Source organism: Belonocnema kinseyi, chromosome 5 (assembly GCF_010883055.1).
Source record: "Belonocnema kinseyi isolate 2016_QV_RU_SX_M_011 chromosome 5, B_treatae_v1, whole genome shotgun sequence".
NCBI lineage: Eukaryota > Metazoa > Arthropoda > Insecta > Hymenoptera > Cynipidae > Belonocnema > Belonocnema kinseyi.
This window is the reverse complement of record NC_046661.1, coordinates 123,719,446-123,742,655: the sequence shown is the minus strand read 5'-3', so window position 1 is coordinate 123,742,655 and position 23,210 is coordinate 123,719,446. Positions and strand designations below refer to the sequence as shown.

The following is a 23,210-nucleotide window of genomic DNA, read 5'->3' as shown; positions in this document are numbered from 1 at the left end:
TTTTTGGTAACTTTCAAGATATTTTCTGTAGGTTTATGGTAGTTTTCTAGAATCCAATTACCTAAGTTAGAAAACACATCTCTTTTCTATGAAAGCACTGCCAGGCCACTTCTTTTTTTATGACAAAACTATATATAACCACTTTTTCACTGCTTGTATTAACTTTTTGTTAACTTTATACGTTATTATATACTTTCTTGCATAGTGAAAACTTTAAAAGTTGAATAAATTAAATTCAATAGATCAATAATAACTTAACTTAGTTGTGAGTTAGACCTTTAAAATTACAGTATAATTATAATGACATTTGGAAAAATTAAAAATTGATCACATAAATGTAATCAGAAAAATTGAAGCTTTGTATGAATTCGAAATATGATTTGTTTTTAAAATTGTAGATTTAATATTTTCACGACAATTCGTTTGGATAAAAAGAGATATTTTTTGTACACGATTGGAACACGAAATATCTCTTTTTAAGAAATTAAATGTTCCTAATATGCACACCTAGACTTATTTTTAAATTCTACAAGGCCCATTTTGTTTGAACTTTGTTCCGTAATTTAAAAAATGTTGGTTATTTGTAGGCTGTGGCTACATACATTTTGCGACATTAAAATTATTTTAAAAATAATTGTTTATTGATTTAGATGTAATCGGTTGATTAAGAACAACTGTTTTTACATTTTACTAGCTCAAAGAAGCGAGAGTTAGACTTTAAAAAAAATAACTTCAACAATTAACGTTGCCTTATAATTAAAATCTTATTCCGATGTGATTGAGAACCACTGCTGATGTGCAGATGTTAATGCATTGAACGAGTTCTTACCCTCTTGGATTAGTTCACTCATGCGAGTTGTTTATATTTTAGTCTAACAAACGCGAAACGGAAGAGGGAAAACTAGGAAGTAAAAGGTACACAATGTCAGTGGTTCTCAAGTACAAAGAGCAAATCATCCCCATTTCCTGTCTGTTCGATTTCAATTTTACTTGATTCAAATGTTACTAATTTCTTCCTAGCCTGTTACTTTTACCGCTTTATGTTAATTTTTCTGAGATTTTCTTATGAAGCATAACTCAACAAAAACTATGCATCAATAAACATTAAACTCAGAATTTATATGGTGCATCAAAATAAGAAAATAAAGTCGTGTTTTTCATTTGAAAATCTTGAAATGTGGAATCATATATACACTATCAAATTGTATAATCAAAAAGAAGAATTTCACTGTTTGCACTCGGGTTTAATTATTCAACAATAATTTTTTTTTTCAAAAATAAAATATATATTTTTATAAAATCTTATAGAAAATGAATTACATGTACTTAAGGATCATATGAAGTGTGTCAGTCAGAACTGGATTACCAACAAAATATACATTTTTCAAAAGAGCAAAAAACATTCTGTTAAATCGAACTCACTTTTATAAGCGAAACAAATATCAAATACTGAAGTTCACAATCTAAAATTGAACCAGGCTTGATTGCTGATTTCGATAAAAATGCATTCTTCCATTCAAACATAAAATAAAAACATACTTCTGAGATATTAAGTTTCTAAATGCGGGATAATAAAGTTTGATTTGAAAAAAGTTATCCAACTCCGAAAAATCGATCGAGAATGTCGATATTAAAACTTCATTGAATTTCAAAATCGATTTGGATAGTGATTAAAAAAGGCATTAATAATTTTTTTGCAAAAATAAAAAATCTCTTCCAAAATATAGGCATGCTGAGTTTGATCCAATAAAATTATTTTGCTCGGAGAAAATCAAATTGAAGATCCCGTTAACACAGTATAACTGACATTTTTGCTGAAAATCCGAAAATAATAGGAAAATATATTATTTTTCTTCCTTAAATTGTAATTTTAAGAAATATTAGTGCTGACACATTACAAAATTATTACTGCCTGAAAATTTACAACTAAATTGTAACTAAAATTTCTCATCAATTTTGTTTGTTTCAATTATTGTATCAAAAAGGGATAATTTGACTAAATCTTCGTACCTAAATATGTGCTTGATTTTTCAAGCATATGTATACATCTTAAATAAATATGTTGGTAATTTAGTTATGCACTGCAACCCTTCATATAACTTTCCGACTGGATATAAAATTGAAAAATCTCATCAAAATTTTCATTAAAGCGTATAATACCACTTACTTAAATTAAACAAGCAACCAATTTAATTAATTAATCCATTTTTAACCAAAATTTATCAAACAATTAATTTAATGTTTTATAGTTATTAAATTAGTGATTTAATTTTTATATAATTAATAGAGCTTTATATCTTATTTCTTTCCAAATAGCACAAAAACATGAAGTTACACCAAAAATATTAGCGATGACTAAAATCTGCCAAGTAAAACTATATCAAATTGTGAAATCGAAGTTGGCCAAGTAATTTGGGAAAAAATATATATAGTAAAATATTTAATGAAGCCCTTTCGTAGAGTGCCCTAGATGCCTAGATAAAATTTTAATTAAATTTTAAAAAGCCATATGTGCATCGAGGCAGCGAAGTAGTCTTTTTACTGTCTAGCGTGAGTATTAGAAACATGCGAGACCGTAAAAAGACTATTACGCTGCCTTGCCACACACGATATTTCAGAAAAGTTTAGTTTGCGAGTTTTCTCATTAAGTTATGTACAATGTTTAAGGTTAGTTTAAAGAGACTAGTACTGCGCAGAACAGTGCGTGTAGGTCGAAGTAATGAACGCGCTTGCGCCGCGGCGCGGTTGTCAAAGTGCACTTTCTCTGCTTATGCTGGTAAAGTATCCCACCACTGACTTCACTGCGCCACAAAAACGAGAAAACCGTACTCGTTTTTGCAAACTCACGCTCAACCGTAGAAAGACTACACTGCCGTGACACACGATATTTTATGTCAGTAAAGAACACCACCATCAACAGAGACCTACTTTGCTGCTTCAAACCACCAAGAAAACGATGTAACCATACTCGAGTTACATAAAATAATTGTAATGCAAAATTACTTGGTATGGAGAATTTATGGTATAATATAATCCCGCGAAGTTCTACGTATAATGAATAATGTTGCTATTTAAAATGTATTAAAAAATTTCTTTGTGGCATTTCATAAAACAGTATCATTACTTATTTTATTAAGAATATTTTTCTCCATATTATTTGGCCACCTTTTTTATTTTTGTTTTATTTTTTATGTAATAGACCAAAAAGTTTCTGGAATTCTGTTTAAATAACATTTGTTTATTCATTTTCTGTGATAAATAGATCATATCAAGTATAATGATTATACGAATATTTAAATACACAATAGACAATTTTTATGAGATATTGATTGATCTATCAACTTCACCATTTTATAAACTACGGCCTTCATTTTATTAACGAAATGTAGTGACAACTAGGAAAGGTCACTACTTAGAATTGTAAACATTGTATATAAATTTTATTTAAAAATGCATGTCCAAACTTTTCCCTATTATAATAATATTATGTTGCAAGTATAAATATGTTTATGTAACAAAAATATGTTTTCCCTGCTTTCTGTGCTTAGTTTGAAGCAAAAAAATAAGTAATTATTGGCCGCGGGGTAGTTTACTGGGCTAGGCCGATAAATTGCACTTTATTGTCCGCGGAAAATGTGCGTGCATGCCCGTTCGTTACTTTAACTCACGCGCACTATTTTGCGCAGTACTTGCCCCTTCAAACTAACCTCAAACCTGAGACTTAACATCATACAAAAACTTGGAAGCGATACTCTTTTTACATAAAATATCGTGTGTACCGAGGCAGTGAAGTCTTTACGGTCTCGCGTAATTGCAAAAACTTACTCTCGGCAGTTAAAAAGACTATTTCACTGCTGATTTACTGTTTTATTTAACAAGTGAAGTATCTATACAATGATGAATTTATTAATAAAACTGTTTATCACATTTAAAGCCGAGCTCCTGGTTGCAAATGGTAGAAAATGCATGACATAAATTTGTTTATAACATTAAACGCTTTCAATTCTGCAGAAATCATAATTAAAAATTGGATATGTACATATTTTGCTGAAAATATGAAAGAGCTATTTTCTCTTATTAATTTATTTATAAAAAGAAAAACTTTAATTTATTTTAAATCAAACAGAGATTTGTCAGCTTTTTAATTTGTTCTAAACCTTCAGTGAGCGCAATTCTGGAGCTTATTTCATGAATCTTAACGATTTTTAAGAAATTTTAATAATTTAAAAAAGCTTTGATATAAAAAATATTCTACTCTTTAAAATATCTTTGAAATGTGCATCGGTTTTTATGGCATGCAACAGACCAAAAAGGTTTTTGAAAAATATATTGGTTTCAAAGTCGTATAGTTTTTAATTTAATAACAATTTTTTTCTTGTAGATTTAATTATTATTTTTAAATAGAGAAAAGAACATTTGAGATAACCAAAAAGCTTACCAATTTAAGGGGGTATTCTTGTCTAGAATTTTGAAAAATTCGATTTTTTTGTGTGCATATTTTTAAAGCTTAGACCTTTAAGAACATATCCTCCAAAGGAGATTGTCCAATGTATGGAGCAGGAATGGCTGATTGATAAAATGTAAGTGTAGCGCACTATTAAATGACTTGAACTGCCTGAAATTTTACTCACTTCTTACGCGTTTTTCTCGTAACTACTTTTTGCGACACGGCCACCACGATATCTCAAGTTATAGCCAACCGATTTACTTGAAATTTGTTGTGAACTTTCTTTATATAATCCTTTATAGCCCCTGCCAGCTTCATGTCAAAATGTTGGTTTTTACTATTTTTAAATAATTCAGGAATTTAAAAAAAAGGGGTAAAAAAGAATTTTTTTATTTCAGTCAGTGGCCATTTTGTAAAAAAAATTTTTCATGTTTCCCAAGGTAGGGGCTGTAACGACATCTTTCCTGTTTAAGAATTTCTTTTTTTTTCAGATTACCAGGAGGATTGGAATCATGGTGGCCAGGATGCACCGTTTTTTTCACACCTGTCTGTTTCCCCCTCTCTAACTTTTTTAATTTTCAAATTGTTTTTATAAAAATTTTTTCTATATTTTATAAATATCAATAAAAACATGGTAAAAAAATGGATGGTAAAAATATTTTTTGCTTTTTTTAAAATTCAATTTCAAAAAATGGCCGAAAATCGGGTTTTTAGACCAGAATACCCCCTTAAGTCCCGGCCACTCTCCACTTTTGCTATAAATAATAAATGTTTTCTAAAATTATCTCCAGTAGAATACTTATATCAAAGCACGCAAAATTTCTTGTTAAGAACCTATCCAAGTATATACAGTAAAGATTAAAAATTGCTAAATGCATTGCTATTTAGGATAAAATCTCGGGTAAAACTCTAAAATAATCATTTAAACGTAACGTAATGTTTCTTTATAAAATAACTTATGGCAACGCTCGATATAAATTTATCATACTATGAAGTGAGTTTTTTGAAACGCTGAAATGACAATAAAATTATTCGAAAAATAGTCATTTGTCTCAAATTCTTTAATTGTCTAAAATGGTCAACTTTTCAGTAATCACCCGTATAGAGTTTACCTATATTCTTGTTTAAAACTAATTTTTAATGGAATAAGAACTATAATTAATTGAGAATTTGAACTCTAAAGCATTTTCGAAAATTTTCTAAATACTTAATGAAAGTTACCCCTTGCTCAATTTAGCAATTGCATTATTCAAAATTATCAATATAAGAAGTCTACTCTCCCTCTTTAACAAGTGTAACATCTGTTGAAATAAATAATATCTTCTATAAAAAATAATTAAATATATACTGAATCTCGACACTTCGTGAAAGATACAGTAATTTTGATAACAAAATTTGTATTACTCTGCCATAATAAACTTTCAATGAGCAAATAAATTTTCGTGGTTGGAAGCTCTTAGCGGATCAAGAGATTAGGGATTTATAAATCTGTATTAAACAACTTTACATGCTGTGTGCGTAATGTATATCTATATTTATATGAAATCTCAATAACTCGCGTGTGGATTATACCCTAGGTACTTAAATACCGGAAATAAAAGTTGTTTGGTATGAAAACATTTCTGCCAAATGGGCACATCATTATTCGATCTCCACTCTTGGGTTTGCTTTGTCACTAGATAATTCTTGCTTTTCCTTTGAACTCGTCGATTACTATTGGCACCCAGTGAATTCAGTCAAAATAAAGTATCTAAATTCGCTCGAAGAAATCGGCTCGTGATTGTTCTGTCTTCGCTTTTTTTTTATTTAAAAAAAATCTGCATTCTCATTGTCCGATGATTCAACGCAACTTGATTGGTTTCTTGCAATATCAAGAATTTGATTCTTGACGATTTGCCAAGATGCAGTAGCGTACAAAATAGTACAATCCCTCAAAGAATTTCACTAATTTCAAAGAATTCTAATAAAAAGATAACAGTTTTATTGGAATTTTTATAAAATTCTTAAGAACCTAATATAGCATTATAGTTCCACTTATTTTCAAATATTTTAATGCAAATTTTGTATTTGGATCGAATAAGATTGTAACCAAAATTAGAAGAAAATACCCTTGATTTGGTCGAGTTTTGAATAAAAAAAAGTTCGTTGGCATAATGTGTTCAGTTCACCAAACTATCGATTAGCTCTCACCTCCATATCTATTTATAGTTGCCGTATTTATGTGGTTTAATGAAAATTCGATGAACGCAGGCAAAAATTTTCCCTAGTCTCAAAGATAAACAAAATTTATTAATATCCCGGTGGGAAAATTATACTTTCAATAGATACTACATCATTACGATAATAAATTGATAAATTCTACGTTTTAAATTCTTTACTTTTCTTTGCTAAGAATTAAAATTAAACGTGGAATATGATGAATTAAAAAAATTGAAAAGTTACTGTAATTATTTTTGATTGTGAAATAGATGGAAAATGAGTGAAAAGAAGCAGAAGTGACTAGCAGTGATCCCAGGCCGCGGAGTTTGAGAAAATGCTACGTAATTAAAATTTTTAAAAGTACTGAAGTTACTTTTCATACTTTTGATCTTTTACGTCGTGAACACTCACAGCTACTCGTTTCAAAGTAAAGCACATTTTAAATTTAAGTAATGAAACAGGAAATAGTTCGAATGAAAAGAAATGTTGTTCCTGACAGTTACAAATTATGGCGGTAAAACAGAAGAAAAAATATATAAATGATTGAGGTAAAATAAATTAACAGAACTGCTTTAAAAAATTTGATAAATTAAAATATGGCTTGGAATACTCCAAGATTTATTTATTTTTCTTGTTTTTTTTTCCTGAGTCAAAGCTACTTAAATTTCTTTCTTATCGACTTCGAAATATGCTCGAGCTCGAACACCGGACGAACCTTAATGTAAACAATGGTGGACTGTTAGCAAGACGCGCATGCATGTGGACTTTTACGTCAGAGGGAAGTTTTCAGGTCGGCTTGGAAGAATCCCTCTGGGAAAAGGAATTACTAGGCCGCAGAAAGTTTTCCGGAACAAAAGAATTGGTTAGATTAAAAAAGAAAAAAGGAAAAAAATGCAAGAGAAAAAAATAGTAGATTAAAAATGAAACCTAGTATAGAAGGATTCATACTGACTCATTAGACAAATAAAATTAAAAAATCACGTAAATGATATAGATTAGATTTTACTCAATGCACACCCTTTTTTGGTGTACACATTCAGACATTAAACCGAGCATTAAACCCTTTAGATCACAGCCCTTCTCATACCCCCAATTACCTTAACTCTTATAATCAGCCTGCAAGCAATCTCTGACGTACTCAATCATGTTAGCTTTTCCAATGTCTAAAATCCCCCACCATCTGCAGCCGGATTTTTGTTAGTAGCGCTCACATACCCTAGAAATTTAGTCATACAAGTGGAACACTGCAGAAAACCAAAACTCCTGAGCACAGCCGGTTACCGATAGACAAGTTCGAGTGTAGACGTTTGATGCATATCTATAATCGGCGCCCGGGCTTATCGTTCGAGATATAAATGAGTCAATATTGTATTCTAATTTAAATTTGCAAGCAGAAGCTTTAGATGAATCAGAGCATATGATAGAAGATTTAAGTAGTTTATTAGACAATCAACAGGTGGATCCACTTGACTAGATATGTTTCATCAAGTTTGTAAAAAAGAAAAAATACCGTGCCATTTACTAGTGGAATTAAACTACTTCTTCACTTCTCTAACGGAACTCTTCACTCGAGTTCTTCTTACTATATTTATAATTATTCTTTATTTATGATTATTCACTATTTCTAATAGTTCCAGTACCTCAATGCTAACTTAAGCAGTGAAGTTAGTTTGCTTCAATGTCTATAGCAGACTCTAAACTATGTTTATAAATTTGTTAGATGGTTTCATTGTATATTCAGGCATTAAAAGTGTTATCAGTGAATTTATTTATGAACCTGGGTGCAGATTCTATACTTAGACAGCGGATCATTTTGAAGTAGTTGAGTATTATGAATAGATTGAATTCAAAGTTTCCTTTAAATAGTAACTTTAAGGAATGACCTAATTTTTATTGAATGTAACATCTTCAAAGTACTAGAGGTGGATCAATCAGACTTTCATGAATAACGTGATCGGCGATAGACTCATTGTAGTTTTTAAATTTACTGCGTAGTATTATGGAAACTTAGTGCAATCACTGTATGCTTCATATTGTTCAAATTACTTCGCCAAGTTGAGCCATTTTCCAGTTTTACACACCAAGGAACTTGAGATGAATAAAGTCATTTGGACGAGAAGATCCGATACTCAAACTTCTTTCTGAAGCAATATCTTAATAGAACAAAGCAACCAGGAAGTTACAGTCTCGGGAAGTTGGAATACTTTGGTTGGACTATCTGATTAGTGAATCAAACCAGTCGCTAAACCAATTGTTGATGAAATAAAGCACAATTGTGGAAAGGAACGTTATAAAATTCATTATTCTTTCTAGACAAATCTGGATCCTTTAATTTAAGTGATGTTTCTTTTCGGGGCTGCAATTAGGTGTTTAAAAGCATTGTCTTTAAGAACAGCTCAGCAGGTCTGTACGAAATGTTATATTAAATTCAAAGAAACAGAGTGTAATATAACAAGCAAATATAATTCGGATACCGAAAGACAATTAGTAACAGATACAAAGAAATCAGCAAATTTCAAAACAAAATAATGGAATCTATTGCAGAAATCTCTGTTGGTACAATTTACAATAGTTACAATACCTTAGGGAACAATATATGTGCCTTGTAACATACATGCCTCTGAACATAGATGCCGCTGGACAAACATATGCTTCAGAACATACATAATACATGTTCATCCGAGCTGCAGGTTATATCACTAATGTTCTATCAAGAGATAATTTCACCAACAAGGGACCCAGGCCCCTCAACCTATAGAATTCTATTCATCCATTTTAACAAGTTATTGATGGACGTTGTTGATGGAAAGGACTGACCCACCGGGCAAAAGGAAATCATAGTTCAATGTGTAGGACATCTAATACCATAAGGAATACAATGTATGCCTAATGTCTTGTATCCTCAAGACAAAGATCAAAATGCTTTACAGTGCTATTCTCGGTGCTTCATCAAATAGTTTTACTAACAGATGCATAAATTTCATTCCTTCTGCAGTAAGCAATTTATTCATCATTTGCAGGCGACGAAAATAATTTTATATCAGTAAAACGGAGATGTCTTCCTCTAATTAGATAACTAGGACAACAAGCTTGATATATTACTAACGCTTCATTAACAGATACATTTACTTAGAGATCTATATATGTTCCAGAATCTTTGCGGCAATCTATTCATTTCTACTTTGGACACTACTGAATATATATCTGACTATAAATAGGACTTCAAGATTGTTTAAAGAGTTGGTTACGGAAAAGGGGTGTAATTGATCGAATTGAAAAACATCCAAAAGTTTGCTTAGGATACATCACCATAAAAATATAACTTTGCCAACAGGTGTCATGATTACCTGAATGTTTGACTGAAACTAAATCTCTTTTATTAATAGTCCGTATTTTCATCTGGCAGATAACTTGGCACACCGACTCCACAGGTTGAGATAAATCTATGCATTGGAATATATTGGAAAAAATCAAACCATTCCTAGATGAACGGGTAATGTGTTTATATCGACTTGTGATCCTGTTCACAAAAACACCAATAATTCATCTAAACAAACTTCTAGTGTGAATTTAAGATTGGAAATAGAGGGAATACCTCACATATTTGAATGTATTTTTAGATCATCCATGCTCTATCTGATAACAATAACAAATTCCAAATAAAAACAAGATTTTCTTGAACACTTTCTTCACAGGCCTATTCACTATCCCTGTTGGGATGAATTTAAGCATGACAAGCAGAGATAAGACTTTACCTAATCATTCTTCCTCAAGAGGGTATTAAATTTTGAAGCAATACCTCAACATATGGAATTACATGTTGACTTGAAATGTTTGTTAATAGTTACTCGTACTTCATCTGATAAAAAATTCTCTTTCTCTCTCTAGCTTAAATTCCAACTTGACAAGCTCATTCCTTCTTGGTCGGTAAATTTAAGGTTATAAACACAGGACCAGACCTTACTTATTCATATTTCTGCAAGGCCTATGGATTCAGCTATAATTGTAAATCACTGATTGAAACATTTAAAGTTATTTCCTTATATCAGTTGGACTTGAAATGAATCAAAGGATGATAGCATAGAACAATCGCGGTGAGCCTTACCAACCTACCATTTAAGAGTTGCTGAACTCAATAACTTTAACAACGCTTGAATAGACCTGTCCAATTCATTTATGGTAAAGTACTCAGTTTTTAATGTGAAATAACATTTCCTGAAAAATAATTTAAAATATTCAAAACGAAGAGTTGTATTTTACTTATTTCAAAATGCACTAGATACTTCATTTTCGATCAAAAATACTTCAACTTCATCGAAAAAAGTATCCTGGAAAGGAAATTCGAGTGCCATAACATTCAGGTCGAACATGATTGAGGTTCACTGAGTCACCATGTGAGACTCCTTATTTATCCTTTCTCAACAAGTTCTTGAAACGTTGAAGGACACCAAATTCCTATATCACTGCCCTAGCCCTGTTGGAATGAATCTAGAAATGACAATGTTGACATTGACAGCCATATAAAATACCCTAGATTATCAAACATAATGTCTAGATATAAAGCGATTTAATATCTGTAAATTGCTGCCTATAATAATTATTTTTAGTGTAACAATTTTCTTCAACAATATCTGCTACTACGTTCTTATTATTTTTTTAACTAAGTTTTTGGACTATTACATAAACAACTATTTGTTGACGCATGCTGATGAAGCTAAATGGAAGACTTGGCCTCTTGATTCTTCCTTCACAAGTTATTGAAATAATTGTTGAAACCATACCAACCAAGCTCCACCTGAAAACAAAATTCCCGTATCCCGAAGGCTCAAGCCCCAATTTCACAGCCCGTTTATCTAGCCCTGTCAGGATGAATCGAAGTATGACAACAAAGAATTACCTTAGTATCCTCTAATTTCTATTTCTTGAAAAAATTTTAGAAATAATGTGTCAATGAATAAAAATGATCTTGAGTCCCGACTCCAGTCAGTTTTCCTATGCTTGATTGTGTGAATTAAGGGACAACAACAGAGAGAAAGATCTTACCTCTATCATGTTCCATGCGCTCGGAGCGAGTCCAGCTCGCTGCCCGCGTTCGTGTAAATCCTGCGGCCCCCGGCCTTGGCTCTTGCAGGTGCAGGTGCAGATGCGGGTGAGCGACGCCGATCCTCTTGTTGGATCCTTAGCCTGGTCCTCCTGGGCCACCTAATCGGGCCTCGCCCGAACCCCGCATGCTCCCTGCACCCCCTCAGCCTACCCCACGTTGCACACTACGCCACCTCGCGTTTTTCACTGCACAGCCTCGCAAACGACTTCGAAGAAGACAATTCCAACCTTAAACCAGCTCCAGTCTTGCGCATACTTCATCCATGCCCTCTCCTAGGATCCTGCCGCTTCTTCCCACGGCCTGAACTACTTCCGCGTCTGGGACGCGCTCAGAGGGCCCTTCCGGAGGGCCCCCGGGCGTCCGCCTCTGTCTGGTCCATTCGCAATACTCCGACCCGGTTTCACACTTTTCTTCCTTAGTGTTTGTTGGCCTACACGAGGGCTTTGTTGGTCGTATAAAAATAGGTCCCGCTGCCTCGGGGTGCTCACGTAGTGGCGGTGATGGCGAGTGGCTCGCGGAAAGAGTGAGAGGGTGAGGGAGGTGGAGAGAGAAAGATAGGATGAGTGAGAAAGAGTGAGCGAGGAGAGGAAGAGAGGCGAGAGAGAAAAGCGAGCGTCGAGTCGAACCGCTCGTTATTGATTGGCGACCACGGAACGGAGGGAGACCACCGTCGCGACGCTGCCGTCGTGCGAGAAGGGTGTTCTCGTCGAGAAAACCCCGGGGTCACGACTGCAACGACATGCACCCCACTTTCTTCGTCTTCCTTTTCTTCTGCCTCCTCTTCTTCTTCTCCTCTTCCTCCGTCCGTCCGTAACTTCTATTGTTGTAAATGTCACCACGGCATACCACTCAGGAGGGTCACGTCTCCTCACCAAAATCTTCTGCCTTGGCTTGTTTACTACTCTCCACGTCTTGTCTTGTAGTCTTTCTTTTCTGTTCTTACTACTACTTTCACATCCTTTTTTTAACGATCCTGTGGTCCATTCATCGCTGAAGCACTCGATGCACTCCGCACTGCAGTTTCAAACTGACACTGGTATGAGAGGGTTCGTCCCTCGAGTATTTCGAGGAGCACTTTATCGCGCAGGAACACAAAGAACTCTTTTCGCGCAACTCGATGAGTTCTCCACCAAAGATTTAGCACCTGCTGTTTCCTAAGACTCTTCTGAGCCAAGAAGCACCTGACACTACAGATGGAATTTTAATTTTAAAGTCGCGAAACGCGAGACGAAGTGTGGAATCAAAAAGTATATATTTGTTTTACGAAATTCGAGGATTTAGGGAGTAATGTAAGTTGGGTTGCTGGGATTTCAAGGTCGAGGTGGAGTTGTTGAAGCGTGTGTGGCGGTTTTTGACGTCTTCAACCGACGGTGCCGTGGTGGGCCACCCAGTGTTTAGTCAATATGGCGGTCTCTGATAATGCCTGGCCACCACTGCTGCCTCTGGCGAGATTGTCTCGGCGACGCCGACGTCGACGCAAGGCGTCGCGACGTTCGGCGCCAATTTTCGAAGGTCGCATGTCCACGGACGTTCACGCCTGCGATCTAGGTTCTGTGGAGATATACTGAGGCATATGTAAAGTTGCTAGTTTGAAATATCGCGGGGTTTTCTTTTATTTTGAGAGAGAGATGCAGTTTTTTAACTTAGACATTCTTTTTGTTTCCTTCACTTGAAGAGAAATCTTCAAAAAGTATTCTCGTTCTAATAGACTTCTTGTGCAATTTCACATGCTGTATGTTTTCATAAAAATTTTGATATCTCTGACTGCCACTTTTACATTCCATTTTTAACCATTTAATCTACAATTTTTTATTAGGGATGACATCTTTTTAATATTTAGCAATATGGGAGACCACCCCAAAGTAGATAATGACTCTGCAGTAGATAATCTTCAATTAAAAATACTAATGGATGTTAAATAATTAAGTTCATGTGATGAATCGTTAAGACACGAAGCGTGTTAATATATTAAAATTGTAATTGATTATTTTATTTATATTTGAGCTTATAACCAAGGGTTGTCTCTGTAGGGTGGTCTCCCCTATCATACTTTTAATTGAAAATCAGTAATTGTAAATCCAATATTAAAAGCTGAACAGTTTTATACTGAATTATTTTAAATATTAATCTTAACTTTAAAATGTATTTAGACGTTTTGAAAATATTCCAAAATAATTTAAAACGTGCAAAGATTTCAAAACATTGAATAATTTGCTAATAATTAATATAATGATTAATCCTAATTAAATAATTTAAGTTAATTCATTTAATGTGGATTTTTTAAGTTTTCGAACACCAAATTTATAAGCTTTTTAAACATTTTAAACGTTTCTAAATGAATACAAAATTTGTATCAAAATTCCTAGAAAAACTTACAATAATTTTTTTCCTCGAAAAATTAATTTAAAACAAAAATTAAATGAGATTTCCAGAACTTTCAAAAAACAATCTCAATAATTGTAAGGTAACTTTTTTACTTTAGGAGGATTTAAACAAAAGATTTTAAAAGTCTAAAATTCAAAGGAATTTCACTTGAGTGTTTTAATTTTCGTTTTAGTTTTCATAATTAAAAATAAAAAAAATGTGTATCTTTAAAACTTTAACCCATCAGCTGCGGAATTTTATTTCTGTCGCCGATTACCTGATACTTTTTGGTATTTCAGTTATATTACTTTAAATTACTTAAACTAATTAGCTAATTTACTAATTTAATTGGTTAATTAATTAACTAAATAATAGTTCACGTTGTTAATTGAAACTTAACTTATTTAGCTAATTCAAAAGAGATAAAACGCGTGGTACCATACGTTACCGCCAGCAGCTGATGGGTTAAATTTTTTAATTTCATTGTCAGTGATAAATTGTTTCTTGTTTATTCAATTTTTATTTGCAGTCAAAAAGTTGTTCTTTTCCGACCTAGGATGACAAATATTGAGAATATTGCAATGACTTAATTTTAAATGACATATGGTGTCCAATCGATTGCTATATATTTTAAGAAGAAAAAGTGCAAACGTTAGGTTCTTTTTAATAACTATTATTCATTGATGCCGTTCAATATTCTACCATCCCTATAAAGTTTGAACATAGAAGTTTTTTTATGATAGTAATCATGTACATATCTTAATTTAAAATTATCTCATTGCAAAATTTTATATATTTGCCACCTTAGGACGAAAAAGACCAACTTTTTGGCTGTAAAGCCTTCGAATTCCTGTAGATTCTTGCAGTTGTAAATTGTTGTTCTACTTTTTTGTAAGTACAAAAAATACAGAAAAAAGTACAAAATTGTTTCCTGCAAAAATCATTTTAGTTTTCTCATTTCTGTATTTTTTTGTAAAAAATTTCTTACCAGGATTATTTTTCTATTAATAAAATATAGCTTGCCACTTGTTTAATAATCCGGTACAATACTTTAAATATATTTTTTTCGTCATTTCAAAAACATGAAAAATACTTTTTTTATGGCTTTTCCAGATGAACTATTCATCCAGGCAGAATTAATTTCGACTATTCAAATTTGATTCAAATTCTCTATAAAATTCCATTCACCTCATTTTTTCAACATATTTGTCACATAGATATCTTAAATTATTTTATTTTTATATCATAATTCAATTCAAAAATTCATAAATTCATTGGTTAAAAATTGATCTCTTTCTTGGAAAATTTAGTAATTAGGATCAGAAGTCCTTTAAAAATTCAAAATTCATTATTTGGTTGAAGATTCATTATTTATGTTAAAACTTTACTAATTTTCTTAAGAATTTAAGTATTTTGTTGAACTTTTTTGTTTAGAAAATTGATCTTTTACGTTGAAAATTCAACTATGGGGATAAAAACTAATTTTTTGGTTCAAGATTCATTTTTTTAGTTTAAGCTTAATTTCTTTGCTTAAAAATGTAGCTATTTTGATGAGAATTCGTTTTTTTTCTGGAAAACAATTTTTTTTAACTGGAAAATTAACTATTCCGTGGATGGTTTAACATTTGTCTTCTTTACTTAAAAATTCCGTTATTTGGTGGAAATTTAATGTCTTTTGTTAAAACTTCATCTTTTCTGGTAGAATATTAATCTTCGTGGTAACAATTCACCTTTTTGGTCGAAAATTCATCTCTTTGGTGGAATATTAATCTTTTATTAAGTTGAAAATTTCTTTTTGAATTCAAATTTAGCTTAAAAACTCTAATATTTTATACAAAGTTATTCATTTTTTGCAGAAAATTCATCTTTTTGTTGAAGATTCATTTCTTTCATTGAACATAATTTTTTTTTCTATTGAAAATCAAATCTTTTAATTGAAAACTTAACTACCACATTTTGTTCGAAAAATTATCTTTTTGGATAGACACTGAACGTTTTTGTTTGAAAATTCATCTGTTTGGACTTATATTGAACTATTTTGTTAAGATTCACCTATTTTGATGAAGATTTCTCTTTGTTTTGTAAAAAATTCATGAAATTTAACTCTTGGTTTATAAATTCATTTTTGTGTTTAAGATTCATCATGTTATTTAAAAATTAATTTCTTCGCTAAAAATTTAATTTTTTACTTTATATTTCGTTTTTTTTTTGCTTAAACATTACTTTTGTTCAAAATCAGCTGTTAAAGGATTTTTAGGTCGAAAAATATTTTGAAAGCTTTGAATTTGGTAATATCAAGTTAAATATTTGTTAATATTTGATTGAGTCATTGTTTCTGTTCAATGTTATCAAATTTTAAATAAATCCTAAACGAAGTGTGGCTGTACAAAAACATAAATAATCTACAAAATCGAGGTTTTTTAAAAAAGCGAAAAAAAATTCTGTAAAATTTAAATTACCATTTAAAGATAAAATAAAAGTCCCCTCTATTGACCAGAAGTATTGCCTAATTGCGGCAAAAAAGTTTGATTAGAAAAAGATATCCGATTTTGAGGAAATAACTCAATTGCAGATTTCGATACGAAATGTGTGCTCGGTTTGAATGAAATATAAAATGTTACTCCCGAGTTATTAAGTTTTTTAATAAAACTATTAGTCTGGTCAAATAAGATGGAGAAAGTACTGGAACTCGAAGAAAACGACCATTTGTTGCTTGAAACGTTCAGGATAGACGTAAATATGTAGACAAGATGATTTATAGAGGATAAAATAAGCTTCCAAATGAGAGCTAATTAAATCTTCTACGGCCAATAGCTGATTGAACGACGTATATAATTAATTTTCAATGTTATAAAAAAATTTATTCGCTTTATCTTTGTAGATAAATGAAGTGGAAGGTGTGCTGAGTATAAAAGGATTATTTTTGGTATTGAAAATAAAAAATTGTCAGGGTGGGAGTTGAATGGATTTTTTTTTGGTTCTCATTTCATGAATATCCAAAGCGGTATTGCTTGTTGAGAAAATGTATTTGTTATATTTAGAAAATATTTCATTTTTAGTGATAAATTATTATAAAGAAGAATTGTTTTTCTACGCCTAATGTCTGCAATAGTTTCGTTTGAAAAAAGTATTGTTTAAACAATTTTCATACATAATCTAACTTAATTGAAAATAAAAAATAGTTCATTAACATTTACGAAATGAAAGGCTATTACTAGTTACAAAATAGGACCAAATACTATGAAAAATCTAGATTTATTTCCTAGGTGGCTTAATTTGTTTAACCGAAAGATTAAAAAAACCGAAACACTAACCCAGAAATCAAGAGAAATATTCTATTTTTCTTGGTCTCACTTTGCAAATGAATATTAGGATTTACTTCAGTGAAATTTAAAATGCAAAAAAGTTTCAATAATAATTAATAAAATAATGTTATTTTGTTAATATATAAACATTTCAATTGAATTTTAAGCAAACTCATGTAGCTAAAAAGACTAATAAAGCTTTCACCATTCCTAAGCTAAACATTAGGTTTCTGATTTTTTAACAATTTCTATCGTTATTTAGCACTATTATGAAATCATTTTTATGAAGATTTTGAAAAATAATATTGTTTTAAAGCGAAACTTTTGCTGAAAACTGAGTTTTTAAAAAATTAGACAAACACGTTTTCTTGAAGAATCACCATCTCTTAAAATATTCAACGAATGAGGACTCACTAAAAGTGCAAGTTAAAAAATATTATTGTGTAAAACCAAAAAATCCATTCTCAGCACCCTATCAATTCTGGTCTTTCATTTCGCTTACATAGCTTACATAGCTTGTTTTATACTCTAAAAGTTATTTATCAGGCATATTTACGCTATTTTTATCCCGAAAGAAACAATCCACGTGATCGTGTAAAAGAATGGTTGCAATTCTTCATTGTTTATTAATAACAGTAGTGGCTTCACTTTAATTTAATCGAAGGTTTCCGAGCTTTAAAAGTTCTGTTTAATTTTACAATGTGGAATATTTAATGAAAAAATAGCCAAGAACTTAAAAATTTGACTTTCATAAAAATGTAAAAGAGCAAGAAGTGATAATCACTAGTCGCTAATAGGCTGTAAAGTAATATTTATTTCTAAATATTTTTAAATTTGTAACTATGTGCCATATATATATATATATATATATATAACTCTTAAAATTATGCAAATTATATATTATAAATTTTGAATCCAGGTCTTAGAATTTAATATTTGAATTTTAAGACCTAAGAAATCATAGATTATAAAATAATGTAAAAAATGTTAAGTGATTTTAATATTTGAAAATGTTCACAATTTAATTTTTTCAACTTAGAGTATTTAAACTTAATGAATTTAGAATTTGAAGTGCCTAAGACTGTATAAGTTTAAACTTGCGATAATAATAATTTTAGACAATTAAACATTTTTAGTCTCTTTTAAAAACTTTTCAAACGATCTTTCCAATGAAGACAATCTGCCTGATTACTAATTAAATAGAAATTAAAAGCTATATCACACCAAAATATATCATGAGGATCATTTTTAAATCTTGCGGTCATCTATTCAAAATCATCTTGAGAAAAATTTGTGTTTTAGAATATGTGTCTAATTGAACAATTTGTATTGCAATAATTTTTAAATGTATCAAAATGTATCAACTAAAAACCATAACTTTTTTAATTTTCATCGAATTTACAATTTAAATAATATAATTTGTAAGTCTGCCATCTACCATATCACTGACAAAAATGTCTAAAACTCTTAAAATTTTTTTATTTGCTTTGAAAATGCTCTAAATTGTTTTATTTTTGTTGAACTTGACTGAAAACTATTTATCATTTCCGCACGAAAATTTTAACGATTACATCAATAAGAATGTGAAAACTTTGAACTCATTAAATTAAATAGGAGAGGGAGATAAGAATAACCGGACCTGGAAAAGGGACTATTTGTACCGATGTTTCGGTATAAATAGCCAGAGTTTTTTGGTGTACGTAAATGCTGCTATTTTAAAAATTCAAAAATCCATATTTCAAAATTTTCAGACGTTATTTGAATCCATATTCTTGTAAAATACCATTTAAAGAGAGCGATACGTATCACGTACTTTTCATTATTAATTTTTCATTTTCACTATTAATTAATAACTTTGTTTAAACATTAACTTTTTGCAGGAGAAAAGTAATTATAATTATAAACGTACAAAAAGTCATTTTTATTTTATGTGGAATAAAAAAATCTCTACCTGTCATTAAAAATCTACAGCATGAACATACACAAGTAGTTTAATTAATCTAACACGCATGAAATTAGGCTAGCTAGTGTAATTTATAAAAGTTCTCTTTCTACGTGTTTCTTTATCGTCAAATCGTTTTTGGCATTCTTTACCGTCGATTTGTTCGAATTGCGTGACGCGAATTCGCCGCAGTGTTATCTTGATCCGTGAATAATTTTTCTTTTGAAGCAAAACGATTGATAAATTAAAGCTGATGTAGCTGGAAAATATTTACAAGAAAAAAATGATTTATTAAGTTGCCCTCTTTTCAGGTAAATACAAAATGTTTAATTTAACGTTTAAACATAAGTATAATTTACTCTACATTGAATATTTTAACATTATTCGCTAACAATATTTAAAAATTAAAAAGAAGATGAAAATTTTCTTCATAATGTATACAGATTTTAATCCCTAAGTATGTACTTTTAGAATTCGTTTTGCGATCTTTTAACATTCGCTATATTTCTAAATGTCTTCATCAAATCGATATCGAATGGGGGCAAAGGTAACGAATAAAGCAGTTTTCTCCATCAAGGTCGAGAATTTCCGCACTAGATGTCTCCCCTCCATAATTTTGTACGCGACAAAACGCTTGGATGATACACAAAATCGAAAACAGAACTTCAGAAATTTCACAGGATTTCCAAGGTCGGTACGATAGAAATCTGCAAAACTGATTGTGAGTCGATCGAAGGGCGCCTTGCTCCATCTGAACTCACTCCGCGAAACCTCCACTTTGAAATGTTCTTCCTCTTCCATGCATTGCGATAAGATTCTTTCTGCAAAATAATGATTTATTTTTATATTATTACAAAAATTATTCTCCTTCCTAATACAATAACGTTTCATGAAAAATCTTATAACTGAAAAACATCTAATTTAGACAATTTTAAAAATAAAAGTTGTAGGAATTATTTTTTAGATATCAATAAATAACTAAGTAAGTAGTTAAAAAATGTTTGTCTACTCCTAAATTTCCATTTCTCTAAAACATCAAAGCATTCCTAGAACTTGGAAAGAGAAGATTATTTTTCAAAACAAACGATTTCGTAGATGTAGAACTATATTTTTCCTTCGACATGTTTTCACCCTCCTTTGAAGATGGGAGTTAGGAAGGGAGAACAGAGGGAGCCGAGAAACACGTGCAGACATACCACGTCCTCTTTGTGTTAGACAAACGATTTAGGTGTGAGTCACCCAACACAAATGCGACTGTGTGTAAGAGGATGGAAAAAGGGGAGTAAGGGGTTCAGGGGCTCTGAGCGACAGAGGCCTCACACACACAATCTGATAACTTGAGTAAAGCGATGGCAAGCTGAAGGGAGCAAGGGCTCCTCACAGCTTGTTCCGAACCCACACACGCACACTCACATCATATGAACATACATAACTTTGAGGAGGGAGAGGCAGCCGGCAGGCTCGGCATCTCCCCCTAATACTGCAGGATTGAATGGGCGAGGGGGTGGTATTGGGTCTCCTCACCCCACTCCTCCTACACGAGGAACGAACTAACCCACCCACTCACCCATCCACCCAACCGACCGCCTGCCACCCCGCCTGCCCACCCACTCGCCACCCGGCTGCCGTCGAGGAAACAACCTGCAACCGAACGAGCATAACGTTTCCTCGAACACGATTTTCATCCACCAGGAACACAACCCCGTCATCCAAGTGAGTACTCTTCACAACCCTCTACCACTTCCAGTGTTTCGCTCCTCAGAGGATTCCTTCTCGGTCAGGATGGGTGATTTCCCTCGTCTGAAGACGTCTTTTCCTGTCCTAAGTGTGTCTTCCGTAAAAATGTGTTTTCACCAAGTGTCTTTTTTTCTGACGTTTATCAATATTGTGTAATAGTGGACTAGTCACTAGTGAACCTAGCTGAAGAAAGTGTAGACTGTGCCAGAGTGCCAAAGCTGTGGCATCTGTGGGTTGAACGGCTGGATTTGTGTTGTTCCATGTACGGGGTGGAGGATGACAGTGAAGTTTGAGTGTGTGTCTACGTGTAGGCGGAGGTGTGTTCGCTCTGGTGTACGCTCAAATACGTTCGTTTGTGTGTGGGGTGGACTTTCACTGGGGTGAGTGTTTGTGTGTATGTGCAAGTGTGCGTGATTGGGAATGAGCGAGAGGTCATGGATGTGTATATGGGTGCGCGCTTCGATTTACGAATGATTTGTTAAGTGTGTGAGCTATTGGTTGAATATGCAAGTGATTGGGTAAGTGTATACGTGATTCGGTGTATGTGTAAGTGATTGGTTGGATGTGTGAGAGCGTAAAAGGATTCAAATGTGATCGGGTGAGACACAATGTAGCTGCTGGTGTCATGTCGGGACTCGGGGCTGGTCTCTTCTCATCTGCAGGCTGGCTGGTCGACGTAAAAAAGACACAAAGGAAAGATTGAGCGACGAGGTGAGAAAGAGAGAGGATGAGAAAAAAGTGGATGAGTGCTCTCGTGAAGGCGGCTTTGTACTATAACTATGATGATGCGTAGAGGTCGGATGAGTTTACAGCGATGCTACGAAAGAGCCTAAAGCAAGTAAACCGAGAACTAGCGAGCAGTGAGTAAGAGGCGGTATTTGCTGTCTTTAGACTCTTTCATGGCCTTGGTGTAAACGCATCCCCGTTCCAATCGTCCTTGGTGCAGCTGTAGTTCGAATTTCAATTTCAGTGGCTCTCAACCAGAGTCGATCCACCCTCCAGCAACATATCTAGGGAAATCTAGCATTGACTAAAATTGTAGGTAACTGAAGTTGTTTGAAGGAGAATTGTTGAGTTTAGCTAGAATAGGAAAGGAGTCGCGCACCCTTGACAGATGTGGAGGGGATATTGATTTATCTGACGCAACCCCTCTTGTGTTGGATCCCTTCCTTCATAGTTTGTCCCCTCTTTGGCACGGTTGATACCACTTTCGAGATTGTTGCTTCTCCTTCCAGTATAGATGTCTCCCCTTTCACTTGGTGTTTACCCCTTCCAGTGGGGTATAGTTCCCCTCCATGATGGTTTTTGCCGAAGGTGGGGGGCTCACCGCTCTAGGATGGATGGCACGTAGCGTCAGCCGGCGAAAGGGGGAGCAACCCCTCGATCAATACGAGGTGCTCCATACACCTTCTGGATCACGCCAGTGGCTTAAAAATATTGTAGATATTGCGCAGGCGAAATGGGGTTGTGGATGGGTGGAGGAACTTTAGACTATAGTAGAGGATTCAGGATTCACTCGTTCAGCAGCTCATCGTTCCGTGCCGATCGAAATCAATTTTCAGCTCCACTTGTAGTCGGCTGGACGCAAGACTATCATTCCCATACGAAGTAGGTAATTGTGGTTGTTATACGCAAAGGTGCATTCATGAGTCGCCAATTGCAGGCGATTTACTTCCGGACCACTTGAATTTGCATTCTCGAGGATTTAGGGATAATTTGATGGATCCGGATAATTTCGGTTCGGTAGATTTTACACTTTGAGAATGGCGTGTTCCTAACATGATTGTTAAATTTTTAAATCGTTTGAATTTTTTAATTGTTTTGGTTTAAACTTCTAAAGAATTAAGAAAAATTGAAAAAGGTTAGGTTGTAAAAGATTAACTTTTAAGGAGTTTTCTGACGATTGGTGCCTGTAACAGTCATTTGATAAATTTTGGAAAATCATACTATATAGTAGTCTATTAGGCTGATAATATACTATTAAAATAATGTTAATGAAAGTTTCTTAAAAAAATTTCAAGTGGAACAATCTTGAGCCTTTTTTATTTAGAATGGAATAAAATGAAATACAAAAGTTTACAATTTACTATTTTTTAGGTAACAGGTGGCGGG

General features: G+C 32.8%; 2 protein-coding genes across 5 annotated transcripts in view; one reads left to right on the top strand and one right to left on the bottom strand.

Moving 5' to 3' along the window:
* The window catches only part of LOC117172402 (regulator of G-protein signaling 17), a 58,906-nt gene extending 45,749 nt beyond the window's left edge, over positions 1-13,157 (bottom strand). Inside the window, exon 1 of the mRNA XM_033360293.1 lies at positions 11,690-13,157. Within this exon, the coding sequence (XP_033216184.1) occupies positions 11,690-11,698 (9 nt within the window). The 5' untranslated portion in view covers positions 11,699-13,157. The remainder of the gene's footprint in view (positions 1-11,689) is intronic.
* The window catches only part of LOC117172400 (protein charlatan), a 480,082-nt gene that overhangs the window by 410,860 nt on the left and 46,012 nt on the right, over positions 1-23,210 (top strand). For 2 of the 4 annotated variants that reach the window (XM_033360288.1, XM_033360291.1), the window contains exon 1: positions 20,985-21,074. The exons of the other annotated variants lie outside the window; for them this stretch is intronic. The gene's annotated coding sequence lies outside the window, so the exon portion shown is untranslated. Of the gene's footprint in view, positions 1-20,984; positions 21,075-23,210 lie in introns of those variants that run through there. 4 annotated transcript variants of the gene reach the window in all.